This window comes from Cygnus atratus, chromosome 5, assembly GCF_013377495.2.
Source record: "Cygnus atratus isolate AKBS03 ecotype Queensland, Australia chromosome 5, CAtr_DNAZoo_HiC_assembly, whole genome shotgun sequence".
NCBI classification, from domain to species: Eukaryota; Metazoa; Chordata; class Aves; order Anseriformes; family Anatidae; genus Cygnus; species Cygnus atratus.
Genome location: NC_066366.1, coordinates 57,314,151 through 57,340,981, shown reverse-complemented (window position 1 = coordinate 57,340,981; position 26,831 = coordinate 57,314,151). Strand labels below are relative to the sequence as shown.

At 37.4% G+C, this 26,831-nt stretch overlaps 1 protein-coding gene across 1 annotated transcript in view; it reads left to right on the top strand.

The window, feature by feature from the left end:
- NUDT14 (nudix hydrolase 14) overlaps nucleotides 1-26,831 on the top strand; it is a 60,091-nt gene that overhangs the window by 28,404 nt on the left and 4,856 nt on the right. Inside the window, exons 3-4 of the mRNA XM_035551402.2 lie at nucleotides 14,361-14,425; nucleotides 19,256-19,493. Coding sequence (XP_035407295.1) covers nucleotides 14,361-14,425; nucleotides 19,256-19,493 — 303 coding nt within the window. The remainder of the gene's footprint in view (nucleotides 1-14,360; nucleotides 14,426-19,255; nucleotides 19,494-26,831) is intronic.

The following is a 26,831-nucleotide window of genomic DNA, read 5'->3' as shown; positions in this document are numbered from 1 at the left end:
CTATTTTAAACAGAATTAGCAGAAATTTTAAAATCTTATGGTTTGTTACGTCTTTCAGTATGTTTTGTCTGTGCCTGACTTTTCAGATGTTAAGAGTTTTGGCACGTGATATACTGCACATGATGTAATGATATAAAAGATGGAACAAAGTTTGAATTGTATGAAATTTTCTTCTCTGAGTGTGAATATATCGACTGAGGGAAGGACTCTGTCCGCACGTAGTTAACCCTGTTATTTGTGTAGATAAATGGTCTGGGCCCAAATATGTGATCATGTTCCTTCACCTGTGAATATACAAGCCCAAATATTGCCCTACAAAGGCTCATAAAAAGAGGTCTAAAGTTACGGTCATACCGTTTGATTTTGTCACTGGCAATTATTTGGAATGAGGTGGAGGTTTTGTTTCATGTTTGATCAAATCTTAGTATTGTGCTTTTTTATTTTTATTTTAATCCTCTCCATCACCTCTACATAATGGTGTTTCAGGCAAACCCTAATTCAAGTGACTTTGCAGATGGCTGAAACCTTTTCAGGCCATGCATTTTGTAGATCAAAATGCTCTCCTAATCACCCAGGAAGAAATGGATGGCCTCTGACTTTCTGTCTTTCCAATTGTATTTTTCCTATGAAGGAGGTAAAGTAGTTTACTCCTGACTCTAAAGAATGCAAAATAATAACAGCTAGAGTATGTATGATACAGACGCAGGCTCAGAGTTATTAAGTAGTAAAGTATTTGTCTCTTTTTAAATGTATAAAGATGTAATCTACTTACTGAAAATTCAGGTATTGGAAAATAAAAAGCAGAGGTAACAGCTTTTCCCTAGAAAAAAGGATTTTCTGAATTTATTAATGTATAAAATGTAGAAAGCACTAATGGCAAAAGAAATTGTGACACAACCAGAGTCATGTTGAGAGAGATATACTTCTTGTGTATGAGTTAAGTAAAATCAATTGCATTTTCTGAAATTTTGCTCTGTCAGAACCTTCTAAATCCTTACAGTGAATGTTTTTGTATGTAGGCTCTTGAAATGGATATTTATATCACTTTAGTGATAACAACACTTTTTATCAATCTAAAGATTATGAAGGTAAAAGTTCCAAGAAGACTAGGAAAATATTAAATTGATTAAAAATGCCTGTACTGCCTGAGGTTAAGGGAAGAAAAAGGAGTGATATTTCACTACTGAACTTCACACTTGCTTTTGGAATTTGCCTGGAAGACAGTTCTGTCTTTGCACTTTGTCTATCCATATGGGCATGTGCCAGGATTTATGAGCACAGATACAAAAGCTGAAATGATAATTGATTGCTGGAAATTTAATATATGCCTTGTACTTTCAAGCAAGTGAATCCAGCCTCAAGTCACAGTGCTGAGAAGAACGTATCTTCCAGAAGAATAATTTATGTTATTATTTTTGTTTTAGCTTCAGATTATCACTGTGTGGTAATGTGTGATATGCAACTAACCGAGTGGGGTAAATATTAAAGGATCAGTTTTCCATGAACTTCTTGAGAACAGTATTTCTGAAGGACTTTTGTGAACATTTTTAAAATAGTTGAGTACATAACTGTATAAAAAGGCTACAGCCACATGTCATGCCAGTCATCTCTGGTCACATAACATTTGTTAGCTTCAGATGTACAACAGCTGCCATCCTAACTTATTAGTGACTACTGTTGAACTGCAGAATGCCTCGCGCTCTTTCACAAGTAAATTCATTGCAACTTCTGAAACTTAAGGTAATAATGTGAAACCTCTGTATATGAAAACCATGTTTTTTCATACATTCTCTTTGTGAATGCTAAGTCAATTATTATCAAAAAGATTAGTTAGGTTCAGAATTCCTTATAATGCTTTGAAGCCCTACATTTTACTGTATTTTTGTAAGACAGCTGTGATGCTAGTTATATGGAAAAGTCGTCTTGTCTAGTTGCTGAAGTGTAGAGGACTTTGTACTTAGAGGGCCCTTAGAGGTTCATTGCTCTTAATGAGGGATAAAATATTGAGGGAGGAGGGGCTTTCAGGGCCTGTGTCCTGTTGGTCATGACTTCCTTTTCCTAGTGCACAAAGTTAGGAGATAACTGTCTCCTTCAGAAAGATTGTAGGAGTCTTCCATATCTGAGATAACTTTTCAAAAGTACTTAAAATTTATTTTATTACTGAAAATGCTATAACACTGGTAAATGCTCCATTTTTTTTAAATGAGGTTGTTTACTTAAATAGAACATATACATTGGAACAACAGATCTACAAAGTATGCATATGTGTGTATTATATATTTACATAAAATTGATATGTGCAATGAATTTAATGATATCTAATATTAAAAAAAAATTGCTAATCATATAAAAACAGACATTGAGCCTAATTCGTGTCTTTATCTGTTATCCTCCTTCAGCAGCACAAGTAAAAGTGTTTATGACGGACTTCAGTGCCATGTGACAGTAAACTCAGAGCTTGTCTTTTCTGGTTCCTCTGGGAACCTTGTTTTTTTTCTCATTTTGAATAAGGCCAGCATAAGCCAACATTTAATAGATTTGTACTAGAATATAGACCTGATACAGGAAAATATTTAGCAAGTGAGTTGAAGCTATTTCTGTATAAATGTATCCTTTCCAACTGTTCAGATGAACAGCTGATTAAATAATACGACGACAAAAACATGAGGACTGCAGTAGTCATTTCATTTGCCTTAGGTGTGAGTCACCTACATATCTCAATGTATTCCAGTAGGGCTCAACACAAAATCATTTAACCGTACACATGTGGCATAACATTAGTGCAAGCTAAAATAGGACAGCTTTTAATTAGATTTTCCTTTTTTTTTTTTTCCTTTTTTCCCCCCTCCTTCTTAGTTACTGCAGGTCTGAGTTTGAGCCCATACTGTGTGGCTCCTGAGCTTTCTTAAGAGCATTCAAAACTAGGGTATGTCTGGAGTCGCCTCTGCTTTATTTAGTTTGTAATTTATGCTTACTCTTAATTCCTCTGTACCATTTAAAGACCAAAAAAAAATTTTTTTTTGGTGAAATTATTACTGGTCACACAGTAAACTGTTACTAAGGCAAACCTTCCAAACCTGTGCTGCCAAAGTCAGTTGAATATCACTATAGACAAAAGAAGCAGCATTTCCTACCCTATTTGGGTTTAAATTGTAATAAAAGGAAGACCCAGGACACAAAGACATACACATGCACATGGAGAGTAGCTAAATCCGGGAACATTCTGCCCAGAGAGGCAGAGGAGTCTCCATCCTAGGAGGAATTCAAACCTGAAGTGGACGGGGCTCAGAGAAACCAGACCTAACTTAGAAGTTTGCCTATTTTGAGCAAGAGATTGGATCGGATGATCTCCAAAAGTCTCTTATAACCTGAAAGTTTCTATGACTTCATAAGAAAATTAAATACACTTTATGAAAGTCGCAGTTCTCATGTGATAACTGTCAAAAAGATGTAAACTTGTCAAGAAATCTGTCAACTTGAAAGCCACTTTTCTATCCATAAATAAGGTGTTCACTATTGTTCTGGTCCTGTGGAGTCACATTTAAGTTAATGATTCTTTGACACATGCAGTTAAAGAGTATGAGAGCTCACTACAGGTTTCTATCATGTCTTCGGAAATAATGCTGAAATTTACTAAAAGTAAATGAAGAAAAAAATATCTTGATTACCTCTTCTCCATTAAAAGTATTTAAAAAGTTTATTGAGGTGGTGCTCATAAGTGTTAGATAATTATGGCCTGTTGTGTCAGGCAGTAACACACAGGAGAAGATGCTTTCTGCATTAACTTCATTGTGCCTTTTTTATAGTTAACTTTAATTTTCCTCTGAATACTCAGGTGAATTTTCTTCCACATTATGAAACACATCCTTAAGAGAATCATGCAGAATACAAGAGATGAAAAATTTAAATCATAGAATCATTAATGCAAGATGCTTCTTAGATTTGAGTCTATCAAAGCTAGTTAGCAATCAGCAGTGATTTCTGGGAGGGAGGGTTTTTTGTTTGTTTTTTAAGATCACTGCTATTAAAAGTAAAATACCTGATCAGGAGTGCACTTTAATTCTGCAAGTTTATAGCGATTTTCTGTCAGAAATAGAAATATGCTAAATATTACAAAGTAATCATCCATGCCTGTAACAAAAAAAAAAGTCTCTAAAACCAGAGTCACGCTCCAGTTGTATTCCCCCCTCATCCTAATTTTGCTATATTTAGTACCTTAAGAGCCTGAAATGTAATACTTAAGATTTACATTCATCTACTTTATAAAGCAATAGACCCAGTTCGTTTCAGGTTTCAGCAGCTCCCCTTAAACAGATTCAAGGCTTTTAAAAGACATAATTTGGGAACAGATGAAGGTCAATGCAGAGTCATGTGCTTGCTTTTGTGCTTTGAGTAATAATGTTCAGGAACAGGAACCTTTTGCTAGCTGACAAGGAAAAGGACAGCTTGTGTTGTGAAAGGATATTAAGCAAACTGATGGCTAGTTGTCTATTTAAAAGAATTAAACTTTCACTGTAAAGTACACTACTTCAAAAGGGAAATAAATTGAGGAGACTGAATTGCCTGTAAGAGTGTTGTGTGAGTTCCTCCTAGTCCTGAAAATATCATGTGAGAAGGAAAAGGCAGTAGGACCAAAAAAATTAAACTTTGCATGTGCGTTACACCCTTGTTATACTTTGGTTTTAACTACAAAAACATGTCAGAGTGGCTCAGCGAGTAGTTCGACTTAAAAATTCTTAATGGAAAAAACTTTCTTTTCTCATTTCTGTAAAGAGAGGGGGAAGTAATATTCCTGCTGTATGAGAGAATTTTCTCTTAAGAGATCGATTTATTTCTCATTTAAAGCAACTTCATTCTTAATTGAACTGCTCACTCAGAAAAGATGCTTTATGTTCTGCAAAGAGAACTGCAAAGCACGGGTTGCCATCAGGAGGCAGTTTGCAGGCTGGAAGGAGCGGAGGACATCTGCACGCCAGCGTGTTGTCCCCTGCAGGTTCTTGACACCCATGGGACAAGACAGAGACAGGGAGTGGGAAGATGAACACTTTGGGAGGTACCTGCAGCACGCTGCCATAGGGGCTGCCGCGTCCCCGCTGCCCCTTTTTGCCTCGCCAGGGGCAGCCGGCTGCTATTGCGGCTCAGGGGCTGCAGCAGGCAGCTCTGGAGACGGGGTGGAAGTCATGTGCCCTGACCACATTATAGGAGTGGATTAAATTCCTTCTCCTGTTTCATATGCCGGATTGTTTGGGCTTTATGGAAATTTAATCCCGTATGTATTTTTCTGGTTTATGTCCTAGTGTATTATAAGACACCATGAAATTTAACTCAGGTGCTTCCTTTGCGCAAGAATTATCACAGTAGCTTCAAGATGGGTAAAATACAGCCTTTTAGTATCTTTTTAAGTTAAAAAATAATCTTTCTTGGGTGGCAAGTGCCTTTTATGTGTAATGATAGGCTTTTGTGGTATAAACCTTGTCTAAACCTTGTCTGCCTTTGTAACATCTCCTCCAGGGTGTCAATGGAGTGGAGTTCTTCTCATGATTATCTTCAAAGATAGTGCAGAAGATAATGCGCTGTTTAAAATAAACTGGATGTAGTTCAACAAACAACAAAAATGATGAAAAGTTTAGGGAAATAATAGCTGAGAGAAAAAGTAATGATAGCTGGGCATGTTCTTGCAAAGGACAATATAACCGTAAGAGAGAAATTACTGCTTATCACAAAAATTGAAAGGAATGCTCTAAAGCAGGCCAGAATCATCTAATTTCATCAGTAATCAATGACAGAACAAGAAAGAATGGTGTCATACAGAAAGTATTTCATAAATGAAACACTAAGAAACCATTTTTAACAATGGGCAATAAGACAATCTGGGAAGGCATGTTCTGTAATCGCTGTCACTGGAAATGCTCAGGTCTAGACTTGGTATCTGTTTATCAAGGATGCTATCAGGATAATGATATTTTTCCTGCCATTAGAAGGAAAAATCTTAGAAGCCTGTTGATTTCCTTTCAACCCAAGTAATTACACGATTTGTTTGCATATGATATTTGCAAATAAAATACATTTATGCTTGTTTGTTGTTTTTTTGCTGTTGTTTTCTCTTCTTTTTTTTAAGCAAAGATTTGATATATCCTCTGCTGGTATGCCAGGAATTCTTCAGGCATATTTACTGTCTTTTAGATGTCTTATTATATTGTTACCTTAGGATCTGATCTAAACAAAATCGTAGCAACAAGGCAAAAATAAATGTGTTTGATGCTGTACAGTTATCAGAGAAAAACACAAAATCATAAGCCAGGTTTTCAGGTTCTGATTTTCCCCTTTCTAAGTATCTGCCATTAAAACGCCGTATAACATATAAACTCAACTCTGCCCTATCACTGGATAGGGTAAAATGGCAATAAAATCTTTGTTCAGGGCACTGATTCATTAGAAAGTTAAATGTTTGTCTAATTTTAAGATCCGAATCAATAGAAATATTTTAAACTAAGCATGTATATAAAAGTGTTGGTTGACAAGTCACAGATTTCTACATACAGGTTTATGGTGGCCAAAGTAGAGACATCTATTTTTTACAACATGCAGAATTTCATTTTTCAATATTTTTCAATATTAAAGTAAGTGGACATATTAATTCTCTTCTAGTCAAGAAGAACCTTTCAAGAAGAACTTCCTTCCATGTGGTTTTGAATTAAATCTGTTTGTCTGAAAGGAGTGTCAAAAGTGCTTACATGGTCTAGAGACAGTAAAGTGGTCGTGGCCTGCATCTGGAATTATAAAAGTAATTTTACGAAAATTAGGAAATGCTTTCTAATCTGAGTGCCTGTCTTTTTGCATTTTATCGGAAAATATCTTGTGGAAAAGAAGAAACTATTGAATCCATTATTCCAGAAAGGGGAAAACTAGGAACTATAGGACTATACATTTATACCTGAAAAATATGCTTTTATGCCTGCTATTCACTTCATATTTGATTTTTGATAGGTATGAAAGAACGTTGCTGGTTTGTCCCTTATTTTAGCTTGGGCAGAACACTTGAAATTTTTATTCTGTGCACAGTGCTTGAATTCTCAAGTTGTTTTAAGAGTTTTCTTTTTGCCATTTCAGAATGGAGTCATACTTCTGCCTTTTAGATAGATCACTTGGTGGTCTTATATGTGATAGCATTTATAAGCAGTAGTTTCACAAAAATAATTAGGAATTGGAACAAAAGCCCATCAGATTCTGACGTGTTGTGCGTAATGCCTACAAAGATTTATTTAATGAAATAAGTTAAGAATAAAACCTGAATTTATTTATTAAAATATTTTGTTGAAAGAATCCCATTAAGATGCAGTGTGTCATTTCCAAGGGTATCCTGGGATACGGGCCAAGATATGACACTTAAAGAATGTTATTGAAAGCAACGTGCTTTGATGTCTCATTTATTTTGCAGTTGAATTTACTTTTCTATTTTTTTTTCTTTGTTAGATGAAAACAGGGTGCTGGGAGGATTGTTTATTCCAAACAAGTTGTCCTACATCTTATTCTTTGAATAGGGGACTAATTACTGCTTTACAAGGAGATAGGGAATGTTTTAGAAGTGCATGTGTATGGATTTGTTAGCACTTCTTAATTCATTCTTCTACCAGGCCGATGATTAACCAAACATATGCTTCCTGCTCTATGGTGTCATGAACAACTTCCTGCTGCACTTCACTTTTCTGAAACCAGTCTTCCTTTTGATTTTTCCCAATGTAACGTTTTCTTAAGCATATGCATCTCACCACTTTATTCCGGTTTTACTTGATATTAAATATTTAAATCGTATAGGAGGAAGCTTTCACATTTCATCTGAATACAGAAGTCTTCTAGACGTCTCTAATTATCTTTTGCCAAATCCACTTTATCTGTGATTAGTATGAAAGGCTGAATGTTTTTGTCAGGAGCTTATAGCTTTGCTTTTGTAATAGGCTGCATTTTAAGCAGCCAATTGGATTGGTGCTGGCCTTTGAAAAATGTAAAATGCTTTGAAGGAAGACTTAAATGAACCAATAAAGATTGTGCAAGCCCACGTTTAATCTCAGGACTATCTGCATTATAGTTAAAGCTCTGGGAAACTAAAGGAATTGCACTGGAGAATAATCAAAGGGTACAGCTTTATTACATGTCTGTTCTGAAACGAAGGGCCTGTTTTGTCTGGCTTACGATACTGTGCTTCTCTGATAAAAGGAAGACGACAGCACTTTAGATACCAAGTTGTAAATTTTCAGGGACGTGTCCAACTGTGGATGGTTAATTTGAATACAGAATTAGCACAGGGGCTGTATGCAATTCTTGCTTGTGGTCACCAAAAATAATTTTGAAATAACTTAAGATGAAGTAGGCCTTCCTGGAGGATGAATCCTCCCTTACAATTACTTCTGATTGTTAGCTCACAAACAGGTCTATTTGTTTGCTTGTTTGTTGCTTTAAAATTGAAAGCTCAGTCCTTTCTGATTTGAAAAAGAAAAGGATGCTTGTTCACTAGCATGCTTTAATCCTGATCTGGGGTGTTTCTCAAAGGTAATAATTAAAAAAAAAAAAAAAAGACTAAATGGAGTTATAGATCTGACACAGAAAATAATGTGAAAGATCATTTTGTCAACTCTGTATAAATAAAGAAAGCCAAACTCATGTAACTTTAAGAAAAAAATAAATTTATACTTTAAAGCTAAAACAATTGTGGCACATCTAAGTGATATATTTTTCTCTTATTTTCCTTCTTGAATGATTCATGAATCTTGCTGTTTGCTCCCTTATAAGCCATATAAGGCAAAAATACTACGTGTATGTTTTGTATTCATGTGCTCTCGAGCTGAGATGAGTACATCTCCCTAAATGCTTCTATGGTTGCACACTACAGTTGATTATTTTCTTTTGGTTGCATCACAGGGATTTTTAATACCAAATATGCTGAGAGTTGAGGGGACTTAAGTACATTACTTTTATTCTTGCATGCCATTTTTGTATTCCTTTTTGGAATTTTGTTTTCATCGTCCATTCTATTTTCATTGCCTTTGAGAATGGCATTGAATTAGCACAGGCTCTGATAGTGTTGTGGGGGCTTGGTTAATTTTTTTCCCTTTTTTTTAATTAATCAAATAATATTATATTTTTGAGTTTCCACTATGGTGCAGGAGATTGTCATTCCTAAGCAGCACAAAGAATATTACAGACTTTCAACTAATTATGTGATAATTTTTAGCCTTTAAAAGTAGGTGGAAGGAGCTGGGGTTAATAGCTGGGAAGCCCTGGCTTTCAGTGTTAATGCCAGTCTTTTTTAGGTGCTTTATCTTCCATTATTCAGTTTCGATCAGAATTTGTGTGTGATACATTCATACCCATGCTAGACATCTACAAAACAATATCCTGACTTGCTCTTAAAATGATTAAAGAAGGGCCGGTTTCTTTGCCCTTATTACCCCATCAATTACTTAGCATACTATAGTATTAGTGCAAGTTTATCTTTAAAAAGCTTAATCTCCAGTCTTGAGAGTCTTATTTCATTCACAGAAACACAAGAGGATCTTGTCCTTTTCTTTGCTGTTACTAAATTGTGATTTATTTATTTACTTCTTTTGCAAATACAGATTTGTAAAGTATGCATTAAGGTCACATGTAAGACTAACGAAAGGCTGAATGAATCCTTTTATTAAGGGATTCTAAAAGTTTGTCTCTTGAAAAGCAATTAGGAAGTGTTAGCATGTGCTTGTGGATTAACTGTATGCCAGGTTAACAACTGACAAATCATCAAGACAGAAAATGACAAAACCAACGACTACGAAGTGAAATTCTATTTCTATCCCCAAAAAAGCAACAGCAAAATACAAAGCACGTACCTCAGCCAAAAGCAAACACAATAACATCCTTGAAGCACTGGATCTCAAGAAGTACCTGTTCTTGTAGCTTTGGCAAAGCTCGCTTGCTGATCTTAATTGCTAGGATGTAATTCAACAGAATTAACTTTCTGTCCTTCCATATGTGTGTGCACGTGTTAACAGGATGTCAGTTTTCATCTGTCCCCTACCTCGTACCTGCTGTGGTCACGTACCGTGTTCTTTACATGGCTCCTAGAAGGAAGCATCACCTTCGTTTTTCAGCCTCGAGGGTGTGAAGCTGTAATATCATTTCTCCACCTATGTCTGCTCTGCTAAAATGTCACAAAGCATCAGTTACCACGAGCTCAATAAATACAGAGGTGTACTGTGCTGGGGGAAAGAAAAACTTGGAAGTGGTTTTCTAGGTCAGTGGCACACAATGGAGTCATTTTCTAAACTCCTGCAAGCGGTGTTTTCAGCTCTCAGGGAAGTATTCTGCTGGAGATCTTCTCTCTTATTGAGATTCTTAAAGGTGGAAGAGGAATTAAGATTCTGGAATCCCGTGTCGTAGATGGCCAGGAGTGAGCTGCATGCATTTTCTGCTCGTTGACTTTGACATTTTAGGGAAGCCTGATAGCCATTAGAGAAGCCTAAAGAAAGCTTAGCTATTTCAGTCAGGCTTTTCTTTGAATTCTACTGGTTAACTGCGAGGTGAGATCCTGGACTGAATAGTTCAGTCCCTCTAAGAAAATGCTCTATTAAGTACCAAGACCAGGCACATTTTTCAGCAAACATGATTAGAGTAAAAGCTTGAGCACAGGCTAGCTTTTTTTTTCTAGATACATCTTGCTGACATTTTAGGTATTTATCCTTCTTAAAATACTTTAAGGCTACACTAATTGTTGCTATATTTATAGAAAGAACAGTTTCCTGTGTTACTGCACAGTGCCCTGTTTATGTGCATGCCTTCTCTGGGAGAAAGCCTCTGGTCACTGGAGCAGTGATTTATTGTACGTCTGAAGCGAGGAGGAGCTGGCCTGAAGGCTGAGCAGGTCTGTGGTCATCACCAGCACTGGAAGACACTGTACAGACCGTGGCATCTCTAATGTGGTTTGTTTCTGTTCAGTGGTAGTCCTTAAAGCAGCCTCTGAGAAACGCAGCGCAGAGGAGCCAGGGCTCCATTATTGCTTGAAGGCGATCCGTGTTTTACAGAAGCAAATATATGTACAGGGTGTTTTGGAGAGTGTTCTCCTTTGCCACCTCTTGCCTGCAGACGTGTGGCAAGCCCACCAGCAGTGGCAGGTACCCCAAGTGCTCCCTGCATATGAGGTTTCAGCCCGGTGTGTCCCGGGTGCAGGTCTGTGGCTCCGTGGCATGGCATTTGCATTAATGACCTGGTCTTTTGCACCAGCTGTTTGCCTGCGTGTCAGCTGCTGCAGGGATAGCCAGCAAAGATTTACAACTGCAGAGTATTGCAAAAGGAGTGACCCGCTACCCAGAATGAAAAGGGTGGTAGGTCTAAGCTGTTTTAGTTGTGCACCTTGTTTTAAAAGCATGGAGGCAAGTTTCAGATCCACCTTGACTCTTTTACGTTAGACTATTTTTTTCCTTTGTAAAAAAACAAAGAAAAAAGTGGCACTGTGCAGCTTTTTGGCTCATGTGTACCTGAAGCCTGTTGTTAGGTTAGGACCTTTTGATATCCATATCAGATTAATGTCTTGTTGAGATTTTGTACTTTTTTAGGAAATTCAGCTCACCCACCGCCACCAGTAGGATTGTGTGATATTTTTTTTTATTATTATTATTTTTTTCCCTTTTGATAACACACAAGCTAGGCTTCATTGATCTTCCATATCTTTTATTTGTGGAGATGTTCCCAAGAGTCATTGTGTAAGTTTTAATTGCTTATTTTATATGTTTACTCTTTTTTGACCACTTTAACGTACATAGATGGATATATAATATTTAAAAATAGGATAGGTTGTAATATTTTAAAGGGAATCACCTTGAAACGTCAAATATTCATCTAATATCCTGTGGTATGTTACCACTGAAAGATGCATTTGCAACTCTGCTTTTGTAATAGAACTTTTTGGTAACCTGTATCATCTGTAAAAATAGTACTTTTGAAATAGTTTTGTAATAAATTCTTTGTGTGGTGATGTAAAACTCTGAAAGATACTTTCCTAATCTTATATGCCAGACCAGAGAACTGAAACCACATCTTTGGGCTCTTGCAGCAGTAAGGAAACTCACTGAAAGCAGTGGCTGTGGGGATCTTCCAGTTAGATCAGTTGAATGGCCTTGCCCTAGCTTTATCGAATCCTCAAATAACTCTACTGAATTCAGCTTTAAATGACATTTTGTAAGTTATAAGCATAGTAACCTGTGGAAATAGTTCATGTTATCTTGTTTCTTGTGGAATAAAAAATACCAAATAGTATTTGTAGGGTCACACTCATCTCAAGAAGCTTTAATTTTGAACTTTCTCCTCTCCAAGTCTGACAAGAACTATTAGAACTTGCGTGTTGGGGTTTGTTAAAACATGTAAATTTATGTTCAAAATTGTTTGTCAGTCTCTCAGAAAACTAAAAGTAATTAAATAGAAAGTTCTGCAGATTTGTGCCATTTCTGTACCCTCTCATCTCAAGATGGTGTGAGAAGCAGACAATTGTAATAACTTGCTGCTACTCCTTTCCAGCTTAATTTGATCCTGTTCCTTAATTCTGACAGATTGTTTTTAATTTTCCCATCTGTTCCATAAAAATCTCAAATGATTGACTCTTAGGAAAAAAAATAATGTCTAATAGCTGAACCATTTTTAATGAGTTCGTATGAGTTATTTAATGAGACATGCTGAAGAAGGCATGCCAAAGGAAAAATTGGGCCTGGGGTGGTGGCTGTGAAGAAAAGCAAAGGGCAACTGCATCCTTTAGAAGTCCCTACCATTCTCTTTAACCTTGGACTTGGACTGCTGCTGTCTCCAGTTTCAGGCAACGTACTCTGCCTTGGAATGATGGTCAATATACACATATACATATACATATATATGTTCGGTAGCAGTAATTCCTTATCCCCTTTTGTGCCATGTCTACCCTCAGACAGTACTGCTCTTGCAAAAATGAATGGCCACATAAAGGGGGAAAAAATAAAATAATTAAAGAATAATACTTAATTAAATTTAAAAACATTATAGACTGTAGTTTAACTTCGTCTCTTCTAGCAGCCCACACTGCAGCTCCCAGATACTTTGGGGTTGTGTCAGAAAGAACCCCCATTTCTACAAAAAGAACGAATATTCACTTTCAGTGTCTCCAAAGGCTAAAACCTTTGCTTGAAAATTGCCTGCAAATGACATCTCGTGGGGCAGGAAGCCATCAATATGCCGTACAGCTCTTTGAGAATAACAACCATGAATATAAACGTTAACATCTGGACTTCCCCCTTCTGTTTTGGTCTTTATATATTATTATAATAAACATTAATATTGTTTTTGATAATCATCAAGTAGCAGTTACTCTGGCAGCTTGAGACTGCATTATAAAATCAAATAGTGAAAATAAATATACAGCTCTTTTACAAGGAAAGTTAAAAGTTTGACTAAACTCTGCAAATATGCCATTGTTAGTATAATCTATTGTAGAATTCGTAGAATAATGAATTAACTTTCCCATTGCATACAGTGAGGCATAACAAATGACAGAATGCTGCTATGGTAATAAGCATAATACATGCTTGTTTTTGCAGGTTTTAATGGGCTACCAACTTAGGAGGGAGACTTTTGTCTGTTTTCTTTTCTTTTTTTTCTTTTTAACTAGTAAAATCAAAGAGTAATTTTACTGGAAAAAAGAGTGGGGAACTCCAGTACTTTGCACTTTATGAGCATCTCTGAATACTCAGCCCGTCAGGTTTCCCTATTATATTTATTTCAAACAGTCAGGAGGATGGGGGAAAGATTAAAATCTGACTTTTAAACCATAGAATGCGGTAGCAGTTAAAACTGCTTCTGATTTAAATTTGGACAAAATTGGACTTGGATAGTGTCTTTTTTAAGGCCCCAGTTCAGCAAGTGGCTACAGATAGGTGATGCTCAGTGCTTGTACGGAAGTCTGGTTGTGAATTGGGCTGGATTGTTCCTAAAATTTAGATTATCCTCATGTGGGCCTGTTAGGAGGGAAGAAAATGTTTTTTAAGAAATTCTTTTCTTGTTATTGCTGTCTTGTAGCCATGTCCCTAGAGTTGGTCTTTTTTTTTTTTTTCCTGTTGGAGAGAAGAATTGATTGGCGAGTTACTTTATCTATATGGCAGGAGACAAAAGTGACTTGCTTTGGGAACATGACCCATTATCTATTCCTCTTGATGGATTTTGGTCAAGAATCTTGTTGCGTTGTGTCTCTAGTAATAAATCTTCTATGTATTTATGCAGTTAAAATGAAATTCTCAAGATGTAAGTTTAATAGTGCTGCATTAATCCTTCATAAAGCATTGATCTTTTGTTTTTTTTATCTTCTTCCTCAGTGTGTCAATCCTGATCTTTAATAGTTCTCGGCAGTGCTTTGTAGTGGTGAAGCAGTTCCGCCCAGGTAATCCTCTTTTTTTAGATTTACTTTTGCTCTCTTGTGAAGCAAGCTTTAAGGGTTTAGCAGTTAAAAGTTGGTGCATCTGTGGTGATAAAATCTTTGTTCTATATTCTGTTCTTTGTACGATAGCCTACACTTTTCAATAGGTTGGAATTTCTAACCAAGGAAATTTCCATTACAGATGAAACGAATGATCAGGGTAGCCTCACGTTCTGCTTTTGGGCTTGTCATTGTCCTCTTTTGGATGAAATTTCAAACAGCTCTATGATGATCGTGCAATAAGTTGTCTTTATTTGAAGCTCCTTCTTTACCTGTCTAGTATTTAGTTGGGGGCTTTTGTTCAGAATCACAATATTCCTTTTTTTTATTTTTATTTTAAATTAAAGCAGTTTATGTGTTATTGTGTTTTATATACCTGCAAATTTAAAATGATAAAAATTCAGGACTGTTTATGCTATTGTTTCACTAATACGTGGACAGTTTCATTTTATGAGATATTATGAATTTAAGTTAATATGCTATATTTTTCGGACTTTTTATATCTTTTTTTAAATTCCAAGCAATATTTACTTTTTGGAAGTTAAAAATGAAATGCATGTTGTTTGCATGCTAATTAAAAAATCACAAGATATTTCACTGACTGTTGCTAAGAAACCATTCCAAGACTGTTTATGGTAGACTTTATTGAAAACTTTCTAGCGCGGTGTCGTGCTGTCCTTGCTTACCAACAGAGCTTGATAGGCTCTGTTTTGTGCAGCACTGTTATAATAATAGTGCGTATTCCTCACGAAGCAATATGTTGATTATTACATGGAGAGTTTGTTTATCTGTTTATCCATAATTCAGTGCCTTTTATTTGCCAGCTGAATAAAATCGCTCATATAGCCGTTCATCAATTTGAGGCAGTCTTAGGCAAAAGCCTACATGTATATGCATACATATATAAATGTATGTACGTAGTAGCAACACAGACAAGTCCATTATATCGTTTCCATGGAAATGTCAAATCTGCCTCAACAGACTGGATTGTTCTTGGAGTTGAACTGTTCCAGAGGCTGGAGCTGTTCAGACTCCTGGCCGTAGGGACCGGTGGTCGGTCAGACATCCCATAGCAGCCCAGTGAATGCAACAATGCTCCTACATGACTCACATCACTATTATTACATTTCCATCAGCTGGTTATTGTCTGCCTTGGTGCCTGTTTCACAGAGCAGAAGTGAAGGCTAAGACTTTCTCATTGCTTGCCCCTGCCAAGGTCCCACCAGGAAGGCGATAACGCAGCCCTTTTCTGGTGAGCAAACAGCTGCAGCTCAGGCACCAGGCACGTCCCCTGCACGCGTGGCGGGTGACATCTGTGCTCGCCTTTCCTGACGGTGTGGTGTCACGGCCAGGTTTTCCCATTTAAGTCCGCGCTGCTTCTGCAGGCAGTTGTCCCGCTTTGTACGCACATTCCCACCCCGTTCCCTTTGGCGGCACCGACCCTTATGCAGCCCCAGCAGAGGTCTGATACGGTTGCAGGCAGATAAGGTGGAGGGTTAGGCAGCTTATCTGGCCGTCCTGAAAGAGCTCATGGTAGCTTGAAGGGTGGCAGGAGCATGCAGCCTTGGTGAGGCACGCAGGACTGTATTTTTCAGCGTACTGTAGACTTAGGCCACCTTGAATGGTCATAAAATTGGTATTTGGAAAGAGCATGGAGAATGGAAAGTTACACCTGTATCTCAGTAGTTTCCATGTTAGTTCCTCACTCATTACTTACTGACCAAGGTTTCAGGCAATGCTCATTATAGCAGTTAGATGGCCACACATTCTCAAATATAATAAAATTGTATGTTCTGGGCTAAGGCTAGCCTTAGTACCTGTGGACATGTGCCCTGTTTTTTTTTCACTGTAAGAATAATGACCTTTCATTGGATTGTGATGTTTGTTTTTGCATTGACTCAAAGTAAGCAGTATCAAAGATTTGAGTCATAAGCCACGTTCTGTTTCAGGAGACACTAAACTCTGGTGTAATCAAAGAGAAATCAGAAGTTTACACGGAAGCTATCACGTTCTCCAGTCAGCTAAACCCCACTAACCCCTCCAAGTCCAGACTGTTACTTTATTCTCTCTAGCAAGAGCAAACAAATCCCTGTACGGGTCATCTAAAAAGACTGCTCTGAATAGCTGTTACCATCTTATTTGACCAATTCAGTTGAGCTGCCCTTCCTTCATCTCACATTTGCAGAAGGAAAGGCAAGTACCTCAGTTCTGCCACAGTCTCCACTCTGAGACTCCTCATAGCTGAGCTTCTCCAGGGTAATTAGTCAAGGTGCTTAATGAGCAGTAGATGGTTGTCTGAGTCCTCACTGCACTGCTGCTGGTTGCATGCATACATCTGATGATGGAGGAGGCTGCCTGGTGGTGAAGAAGTGGCTCTGTCTGACCGAAGTAGCGTAAGCCATCAGAAGACGAGAGAGAGCAACCAGACACAGCACCAGTGGGTGCGCCACGGGGCTGGCAGCGGAGTCCTGGGTTCTAGTTTCTGCTGTATGAACTCTTTATGCTTTTGCAGTAAGTTGACAACCTGTGATGAGAAAGAGGAAAGTCCCAGGTTTCCATCCAAAGGGCATGCCCTAGCCAACAGACCAGAGGCCGATACTTCATCCGTGACTTTATGTCCCCTGGCATGTCAGCTGTGCAGTCAGTTTTCCACCTGCAGGAGAGAGATGGGGGACTCCTCTGTTCCCTAATATTAGCAGGCAACTTGGCCTTCTAGGTTTTGCTTCTATATGAGACAGAAATTGAGTCTGAACCTTTCCAGGCTTGGTGATAATGAATTCATATGTGATTCTGTAGTGAACACTCTCTAATTTTTGGACTCCTTTAAAGAAGTGACGAGTACTGCTTGTTTTCTTCCTTATCTACAGAGAAAAGCTGTTAGTGTGCTTTGAGTGCTGGCATATTCCAGGGTTTTGCTCTGAGGAGGACTGCTCGACTGGGTCCTTCCAGGAATGTAACTTTGATCCACATGGAGCCCAGTTGTGCTGGGGGAGGAGGAGAATGGCAGGTGCCTGCTGGAATGACAGGATGGGTTTCAGGGATTCAGCAGACTTGTAACAGAGAGTTACTGTAATCACAGTTTCATATTTCTGTTCCCACACTCTTACCTGCATCCTGGTTTGGTGCCTAAGTCCTCTACTGGAATGTATGCTTTGTGCCTTTCTGTATTTGCTGATAAAGATATGTCAGTACTGACAAATCAACACAATCTTCAGAGTATTCTGCTTATCTCAGCAAGATCCCGAAGGCAGTTGTCATTTGTGATAATTGCCATAGCTTTTAAATTTTTTTGGATTAACAACAATATTCACTTTTCAAGGATCTGTCCCTCAGACTCTGCGTTGACTACTCTTTTTTTCCTCCTCTATACTGCTTTTTAAGAAGAAAATTGAGCTCTACCATGTCTTTCAGTTAAAACTGGAGGCTTTTTTCCTTAAATGCTTGCATCTCAAGGGCCTAGGTGTACCTACTACAAACAGCTTTGAAGGTCTTGAGTTCTGGACAATGCTAAATTTTTGGACACTCTGCACTTCATGTTTCTGTGTAGACTGACAGCTCCCATGAAGTGCTGGTCTTCTGTACGACCCTTCTGAGTTGTCACAAGCAGTCTTACAGAAGAAGCCTAGGCACCAATTTCTGGGATACAGAAAGTGCTTGAGAAGTTGTCACTGTGCTACTTTACTTTTACAGTACGTTTCTTTAGGGATCTGATTGTGTACCACAGTTTTAAGAAATAATGAGTTAAATGCAGTAACTGGAAGAACAAAAGGTTGTCCATTGAACTTGGGCTCTTTTATATGCCAGCTGTAGAAGATTTAGAAGGGGAAATAAAGGGTGAGCTCATTTGAAAACCATGTTACACATACATGAAATATGGATGTAAAATATTTTAATGGAATAAAAATTGTTTCAAATTTTAAAATAGTTTTATTCAGGGTGGTTTATGACACCCTCATGGTAACCTTTCAAGAAAAACAAGGGGGTAGACATGACATTTTAAGTGGAATTATACCTGTAAATTAAAGTTACCGTAATCTGGAATTGTCAACAATGATTCTTTGTGTGTTTGCATCCAGTCCTGCAGTTCTAACTCAGGCAAAATTTCTGCTGACATCAGCGAGAGGTTTTGCTTAAATGAGGGCTAAAATCTGGCATTTGCACTTTCTTTAGGAGTCCATTACAGTGGCAGCTGTTTGTAGATTAATTCAAGAAGTCTTTTTCAAACTCCACACAGGAATCTGTGCAAGGAACTATATGTTCAAAAGAGGATTTTTTTTTTTTTTCAAACAAACATACATGCTTTTCATACCCTTTCTAAATAACAGCTGAGTTGACAGGCTGAAAGACTCATCATTGTGCACATGGTACATAATGTACAACCCAACTTTCCTGTAAAATAATTGCATAGTTTAAATTAAATCCTGATATCCACATTGCCCAGCAAATGGAAGCTGTTTGGAGCTTCTGGGATGTAGACTTCTTGGATGAACTAGCTTCCTATTTTTATTTTTTATTTTTTAAAGGTGTGCATGAACTCATTCCAAATGATATAAGCACAAATAGAGCTCAAAGAATAAATTTACAGAAGTGGCAAAAGAACTTTTATTCTCTAAAGTTTTCAGTCCATTTTCAGAGTGTGATAATTTTAATAGATAATACTACTGAATACTTGCTGCTCTCAATGCTCTGATGGCTGTAAATTCCCAGGCAAAATTCATATGTTATATATTTTTTCCATTTAATATGAATAAACTCAAAAAACATTTCCTTTTTTTTTGTTTTTCGTTTTTTAAGCTGTTTACATGTGTGAACTAGAAAGACATCAGCCTCAACTCTTTGAGAACCAGGACAAGGAGAGTTTATCTCGTGTAGAGGATCCCTTACCTGCTGTGGTAGGAGTGACATATGAACTCTGTGCTGGCATTGTAGACAAGCCAGACCTTTCTTTAGAAGAAATTGCATGTGAGGAGATCTTAGAAGAGTGTGGCTATCGTGTTCCTGTTACAAACCTAAGGAAGATCACTTCTTACAGGTAAATAACAGTAAGTAAAAACACTGCATTTTTTGTGTGTCACAGATTTCTGAAGTGGCTTGAATGTGAATTAATGTTCTAAGCAGTGTGTTGGAGAAACATGAACATCTGAAAGTATGTGTAAGGTGTAATTTTCAGCAAACAAAAGGAGTATTTATTAAGAATTTAGGAATGAAAAACTGATAATTATAGGATGAAATTCCAAGTGAGAATTCAACTATTGCTAGAACTGGAAAAAAAGTAGCATTGGGCTCTTAAGAGCAGTTTGTTACAGCACTAGAAAACTGCCTGGCTTTTCTGTGCCAGGCTTGTTCCACCTCTGATTCTTACTGTTCTGGTATAAGTTGCTCATGATGGGCTCATACATTCTATTAATATGAAATATAAGAGCTTGTGCCATTTGGTCTTCTTATATATTTAGGGCATAATTAATGCTTCTTTTAATTGAATGGTAATTAATGTTATATATTAAGGTTTTGCTGATTTGACTGTGGAGTTTTCTACATAACATTTGCTGCAGTATTTTAAGTAGCTATTGAAATAGATTCTAACGTGTTTTAAAATCTATATTAAGAGTAAGAGGAAAATTACAAAAATATGAGTTCCTTAAAAAAAGGAAAGAAAAGAAAAGAAAAACAAGCTCAGGAGAAACTTTGCATGCAGCTTTAATCCCATTTTATCTCCTTCCCAGCTTTTAGTATCACTATCAAAAATGTATGTATCTTTGTATTTTACAGAGAAAGCAGCAGGTTTTTTACTTTATTCATTTTGCTTGACATCTCCATTGAAGTAGGCCTTGTCATTGGTTTTTAATTTGGGAATTGAATACAAATCCACAGCTGTCAATCCTGGCAAATGTTATTTCCTGCTGGATTAACAAGCAGTGCTTCTGTTGAGGGGAGGGGTGAATCACAGGAGCTGTCTCTTACAACTCCTTGAAACTAGATTGAGGGTTAGTTCTGCTGAAAGAAAAAGTGCCTTCCAGATTTCTGAGGAAAAGCTGTCTGTAGCATTTCATAGGCTGGGTGACACTGATGGGCTGTAGCATACAGATATATACACATAGCCACAAAATAGGAAGAGTAGAATATAATTTCTGTAGATGTCAGTATAGAAGTTTGACTCAACAATAATGATTCTCAGCTTGCTAAAACAGCACACATTTTTGGTTGATAAACGTTTATTTTATAAGTTGATTTTTTTTTAATTGCACTGAGACTTACAAAGAGAGCATACAACTGGAGTTTTCTCTGTTGAGACCCACGCAAAGGATGCTTAATATGTTAATCCCCCAGTCCTGCTTTGTCCATGTGGGCACAGCTTTCTGCCCATGGAGATCCATGCTGAAGTCAAAAGGCCCTGTATCGTATTTACTTTTTCAGATTAATGTGAAAGGTTGAAGCATCAAAGATGAATTTTTTACAGTTTCTTTATTGGACTTACTAAATTCTGTATTAAAATTTTATTCTAAATGTTATGGTCTTGCTATTAGCAATATCCTGTTACTCTTCCTTCAGCCAAAGTCTGGCATATCTGTTTGACACTTCTATTTGATGCAAAGACAGGAAATAATTGGTCCCCCTAGACTCTGCTGAGGACATTTTTTTCCATAATGGCTATGGTACATATAAGAATTTCAGAGCTTTTTCTAAGTGTAACAGGTTTTTCCAAATGGTTTATGCTGTTTCATGCTGTGAGTGTCAATGCAAAGACATTGACATAAAGTGACATTAGTGGACCATGCATGTCATTAATAGTTAAAATGCATCATGCAATTCTTCTATTTTTATCTGTTATCCCAGTGATCTGTGTAATAGTAGCTCTATATTAATAATTGTTCCATTGCAGCAGGTCAGAGAAAAGCCTTAGCAAATGCAATTGGAAGGAATTTTGGGAGGATCTCGTCTAGACTGCTCCTCTTCCAAAGATCAGGGTTTAAATAATTTCTGACAAATGTGCATCTGTGCTTTCCCTAAAATCTAATCATTTCATAGCCTCTGCAAGCATTCTGTTCGAAGTGGCTAACTGTCCCTACCATAAGCAGGTTTTTCTGCATATCTTGTCTGAATTTCCTGTTCTTCATTTCAAGTCTGGGATTTATTACCCTGTTCCCAGTGGATGCAAAGTACTTCTGCACCTTCCATGCATTTGTTTGAACAGGTCTCCTCTTGATTTTATTTTTGTCTATGAAAAGCTATCTTAGTTGATTTAAGCTTCTCTATAGACTATGTTTTTTTGATGTCTGATCATTCATTCTGCTGTCCTCTGCCTTCTCTCCATCTGGTCTGCATCTTTCTTAAGAACACAGTGCCCAAAGTGGAGCACAGTATTTTAATAGAGGCTATACCAGTTTCAGATTGAGTGCAATCATTATTTCCCTAATCTTACAGATGATTTTGTTTATATGCTGTGGTAAGATGTCTTTTGCAGTTGCATTACGTTGTTGACTTTGGTCCATGAGGCCTCTCTTATCTCAAAACTATTTTCTGCAGAAGTACTGGACTGTCATTCTTTGAATGCAGGCCTGTCTGTCTGTGTGCTTTTGTTACTCCTGCCTACACACAGGACCTTTAACTTGTTTTCACTGAATTGCATCCCATTTTTACAGACCAATTCTCCAAGTTGTTGGGATGATTTTGAATTTCAGTACTCGTCTCTAGCTTCTCATAAATAATCCATCCCAGCTTTGCTACCTGCAGTCACTCTTTCAACATTTAAGTCCTAAAACAAAATATTGAATTATATTGAATTGGTGCACAGTAGAATTTGTTTTGGTTTGTGTTTCCAATTCAGCAGTGATACCCACTCCATGAGTACCGTTTTCATTCTAGATTTGCACCAATTTCACAGTTTCTTCAATTTCTAACTATATCATGATTTCCTAGCTCCTTAATGAAACAGTCACATTAGATAGAATCCAAAGCCTTAAGAAATTGAAGTTATATTGTTTGTGTTGCTAATCCTACCCACAAGAGCTGTTATCCTATTGTAGCTGGAATTTTTTGACTGCACATCATATATTCTGTACAAATCTGTTAGCTGTTGTTCTTTTCTTGATGCAAAAAATGCCCCATTAAAAATATTGATTAAAATATAATGCAGAATTACCGAGTTAAGTCTATTAGATTTTTGTAGATGAAAGCTGAGAATTGCATGCAGTGAGAAGGCTTTCGTACAAGCAGGAACTCCTGTGATACATCCTTCGGTCTGAAAGCAAGGAGTTGACCTGTATGCCTAATGACACCCATTTCTAGAATCATGGTAATGAGAAGAAAATTGCCTGACTTGAATAAAAGCAGACCTGGCAGAAGGATATGGAAAGCAGACGACACAACAAATGTAAAGGGAGAAGCAGTTTTGGCCAGAACAGCAAATACAGTTCTGTGGCTAATGGATTGAGAAGGGGAGGGACATGGACAGTACACAGGAAGAACTTGGACTAGGGGGAAAAATGGAATAGTTTCTCAATTATAAATGAGAAGAAGAGATGAAGCAACAATGCAGGGAAAGAACATGGACTGAAAAGTAAATGGACTCAGGAAAAGTACATTCATTGTGGTGGAGAGGAATTCTTTTAAAGAAATGTGGACAGTTCCTAAACTTGAAACAGAACTCCTCTCTGTTCTCAAGAATTGGGTGCAGTAAAGACTGAAGGTAATCTGAAAATAGCATTTTCTTCATATTTATTACCAGGGTCTGCAGCAGTGTTTTTAGAGGATTTCTTATTATTATTATTAAAGTTTCTCAGCTAGCTGGAAAAGTTAACTTCTATACTGCTACAGGTATTTCAAAAGCATTTACAAATGAGCTGTTGGACTCAATTTTTAAGCTCTGTGAAAGCTCCTGTGACATGATACTAATCAGATAGAAGTCAGGCACCGAATTAAGCAGATCTCCAACATAATTACCTTGAATGATCCACAGAGTAGCTGGAGTCGGTGAGAAAGCCAGGAATTGAGAATGCATGCTATTTGAGCAAGAGTCTTTGGAACAAATTGTTCCAGCAACAAGGAGACAGCATGCTGTGGCTGAACGAAGGAGACTGAACTGGAGGCAGAGCATGAGAAAGATAAATATATTAAGAGGGGCTTGATTACAGGAGATCAGAGGACTCACATTTTTGAAAATCAGAAATATCTGATCCTATGATAGAGTTATGCCAGCCAGAAACTGGATTTGAATGTACGTGGTTCACCTGTGTAGATGGAGGCAGGAATCATTCTGAAAAATATGTTATAGTTTTCACCTTTGTGATGAGTTTTCTCTTCTCAGCATGGCTGCAAAAATTGCTACTTTTGTGACTGGCACAAAGTGAGTAGCCTCATTTTGCAATTAGAGTAAATTTTTTTTTTCTGTTCTGTCAGCAACTAATCCACTTTTGGGACTTCATTTTCCATCGTGATAGTTTTGACACTTAGGGTTGTGTTGAGTTCTAGTCAGCTATGTGTATGGCTTCAAGTCAAAAATTGAATGGATGGTAGGTGCAACTGTAAACTGGGACTTCATGAAAATGGTTGTCAGTGAAATTGTTCATTTTTAAAAGCTCTAAAATGAATCTGTGAGCTTTCATCCGGTTTTGGTTTCTTAAATGCACAAACTTGAAAGTGAACTAGCCTTACTCGTATATCAGATAAAACAAATTTTCTTTCTGTCATCGTATCCCAGCAGTTTTTGATTTGAATCCCATATGGATTTTAGCTTTGAGTTAGTTTCTTATGTTGAAATATTTCCAGCTATCTTCCTTGGGACTTGTTTCATTACAAGACAGGGACAGAGAAATATGTTGTTGTTGTTATTACTAAATATGTTGTTATAATAATTGTCATTGATACTTACAGTATTTTCGTCTAGTTCTCAAAATGTTTGGTCATCTTGAGGAGTATTTATAAAATGACTTGGACTTCGATAATATGTTAGAGCATCAGGAAAAAGGTTACTTAGAGCCTCTGGTTCATCTTTCTTTCCTCTTCATCCCATCTTCATTTTCTCTTACTGGTTGTACAAAACTCTTGGATATGAATTGGATATAATAGGATCTGCAGGTTCCCAACCCTGCTGTAAAAAGTTCAGATGGATTAGTTTAAGGGCCTACCTATATTAACATAGGTACTTACTTTAATCTTCCTACATTTGAATTTTTTCCAAAAGTATACAACAAAGGAGGGTATTCACAGAATTAATATTGGATGTTCCAATTACCGTGCTACGGCTATTAGTCCCTGTGCAATGAGGTAAAAATGGTTTGTATTCACAGGTTATTATGTAGAAAGAATAACGGCCTTCAAAATGCTGGAGTGCATTATAATTAGAAAGATCACCTGCTAGTACACCTGTTGGGTGATGGCATAATGTAATATAATTTTATGTTAATTACTTCTCTGCTTTTTTCCTGCACCTGCTGCTTATAATGTCAGAACTGTACAAAGGTCCTAAGAAGTGACAATAGGAGCTGCATGTCACTGTTCATCAGTTTACATGGGGCACGCCTAAATAGATCTTGATCAGAGATTTGTGTCACATTTATATGTAAACTTGAACTATGAATTCACAATATATCCACATACTGCATTCAAATGGTTAACATTTTATAAATAGATATATTGCATTAAGGGTTTTCACATTTACTATGTTAGATTAAAACCAAAAAATGTATTTCTGTGTTAACAGGAGCACATAAAAGTAGTTTTATATAATTTATTAAATATTAAGAGATGAGAGATTTAACTTTTAATTACTGTCTGTCAGAAATCTGACTTTAACTAATACATCTTCCCAATTACAATTTAGTTTATTTGTTCCCCACCTTTCAGCAGAGGAGCACAGTATGAATCCTGTTTATTTTGTCATAGATGTTTGTCTGTTCATTCAAATTAAAATATTGAATGTAAAAATTGATTTGCATAGATGAGTACCTGGACATGAGAAAAGGGGAAGTTAAACTTGAGTACACACTTTGAATTTTGACCCTGCTTACAAATGTGCATGTGTGTGTACAGAAGAATTTCAAGCTGAAACTCTCTGTTAATGAGCATAGGCACTCATAGGAGGTAGACTCAATCTCTTGTAGCTTGTGGGAACTACTAAACATTTTTTTAAAGCACTATGATTCTGCCACCCAACTGTAATCAAAATATATATTTTATGCTTATGAACTTAGACTTAAGGAATGAAAAGTCCTGTTTTGTGAGCTCCGTTTCAGGTGCTGCATATTTCCTCGTATATTCGATGAAAGGGAAGAGCTAAACAAAGACTTTGTGGTAGCTGCTATTGCTGTGCTTCAAAGACAGATTGCAGTGACAATCTGTCTCTTGTGTTTCCCTGGTCTAAGAGGGAAGTAGAGATAAAACACCCTCCTTACAGCCTCGTCCTGCCAGCCAGTCCCACCCCTGGGCACGAGGTGAGGAAAAGCACTTTCCGTAAACTGCATCTCTGCTGTGCTGTTGCCTACAAGTGCATTGCCCACAGGTTCGAAAGCATGGTTTGATCCCAGTATTTGGGCATTTTATTAAAGTGAAATGTGGGACAGCAGCATACGGTCTGGTTTTGATGCGTTAAACTTAAATTGAAGTTACTGTTGTGATGAAAACCATACGGCTTCGGTATCCTCAGTTTGATATGCTTACATTCTTAGACTTGCTGCTGTCAAAGGTAGTAGAGGTTTCTTACCATCTCTGAAGCAATGCTTAAAGTTTATTACTAAAGATTTTAATTTTAAGTCTATCTGTCGAAGTTACAGGGTTTGTGAGCTTAAGCCCTAATGATTTGACAAAGAGTCTCTGTCAGCCATGTAGCTGTTAATTGAAATAACTATGAACTTCTCAGAGTATCCTCATGAGAAAGGGACGAGTATATCAGAGCTGTGTTTTGTATAGATCATTTGCATTTGTCCCACAGTGGTAAATGAGAGGCAGGCACATCAAAATACATCTGGAACAGTGAGCTGAGTCAAGCCAGGTGGAGTAGGTCTGGGTCAGTACGAGCCATGCCATGCCTGATCCGGGCAGCTCGGTGCAAAGCCTGCAGAGTGAGACTGAAGCTTGAAGTCCTGCTGTGGGGCAGTGCAGCGAGTTCAGACCCTGCTTGCCCTCCCCCAGAGCAGGTCCCCCTTGTGCTGGAAGGGGGGACACCTTTGTCAGGGGGTGGTTTTCCCAGGGTGAAACTCATCACTTGCGGTCCGTGTGTGCTGACCCCTGTGATTTTCACAGATGCAAAGCTAATGAATATAGTTGTAATCTGTTAATAGGTGACTCATTTTAGATGAAAAGCATTTTATTTGTAGTGTGAAATACTAGGGAAAAGAAAAACATATGTCACAGACTCAGGGTAGAGGAAGAAGGT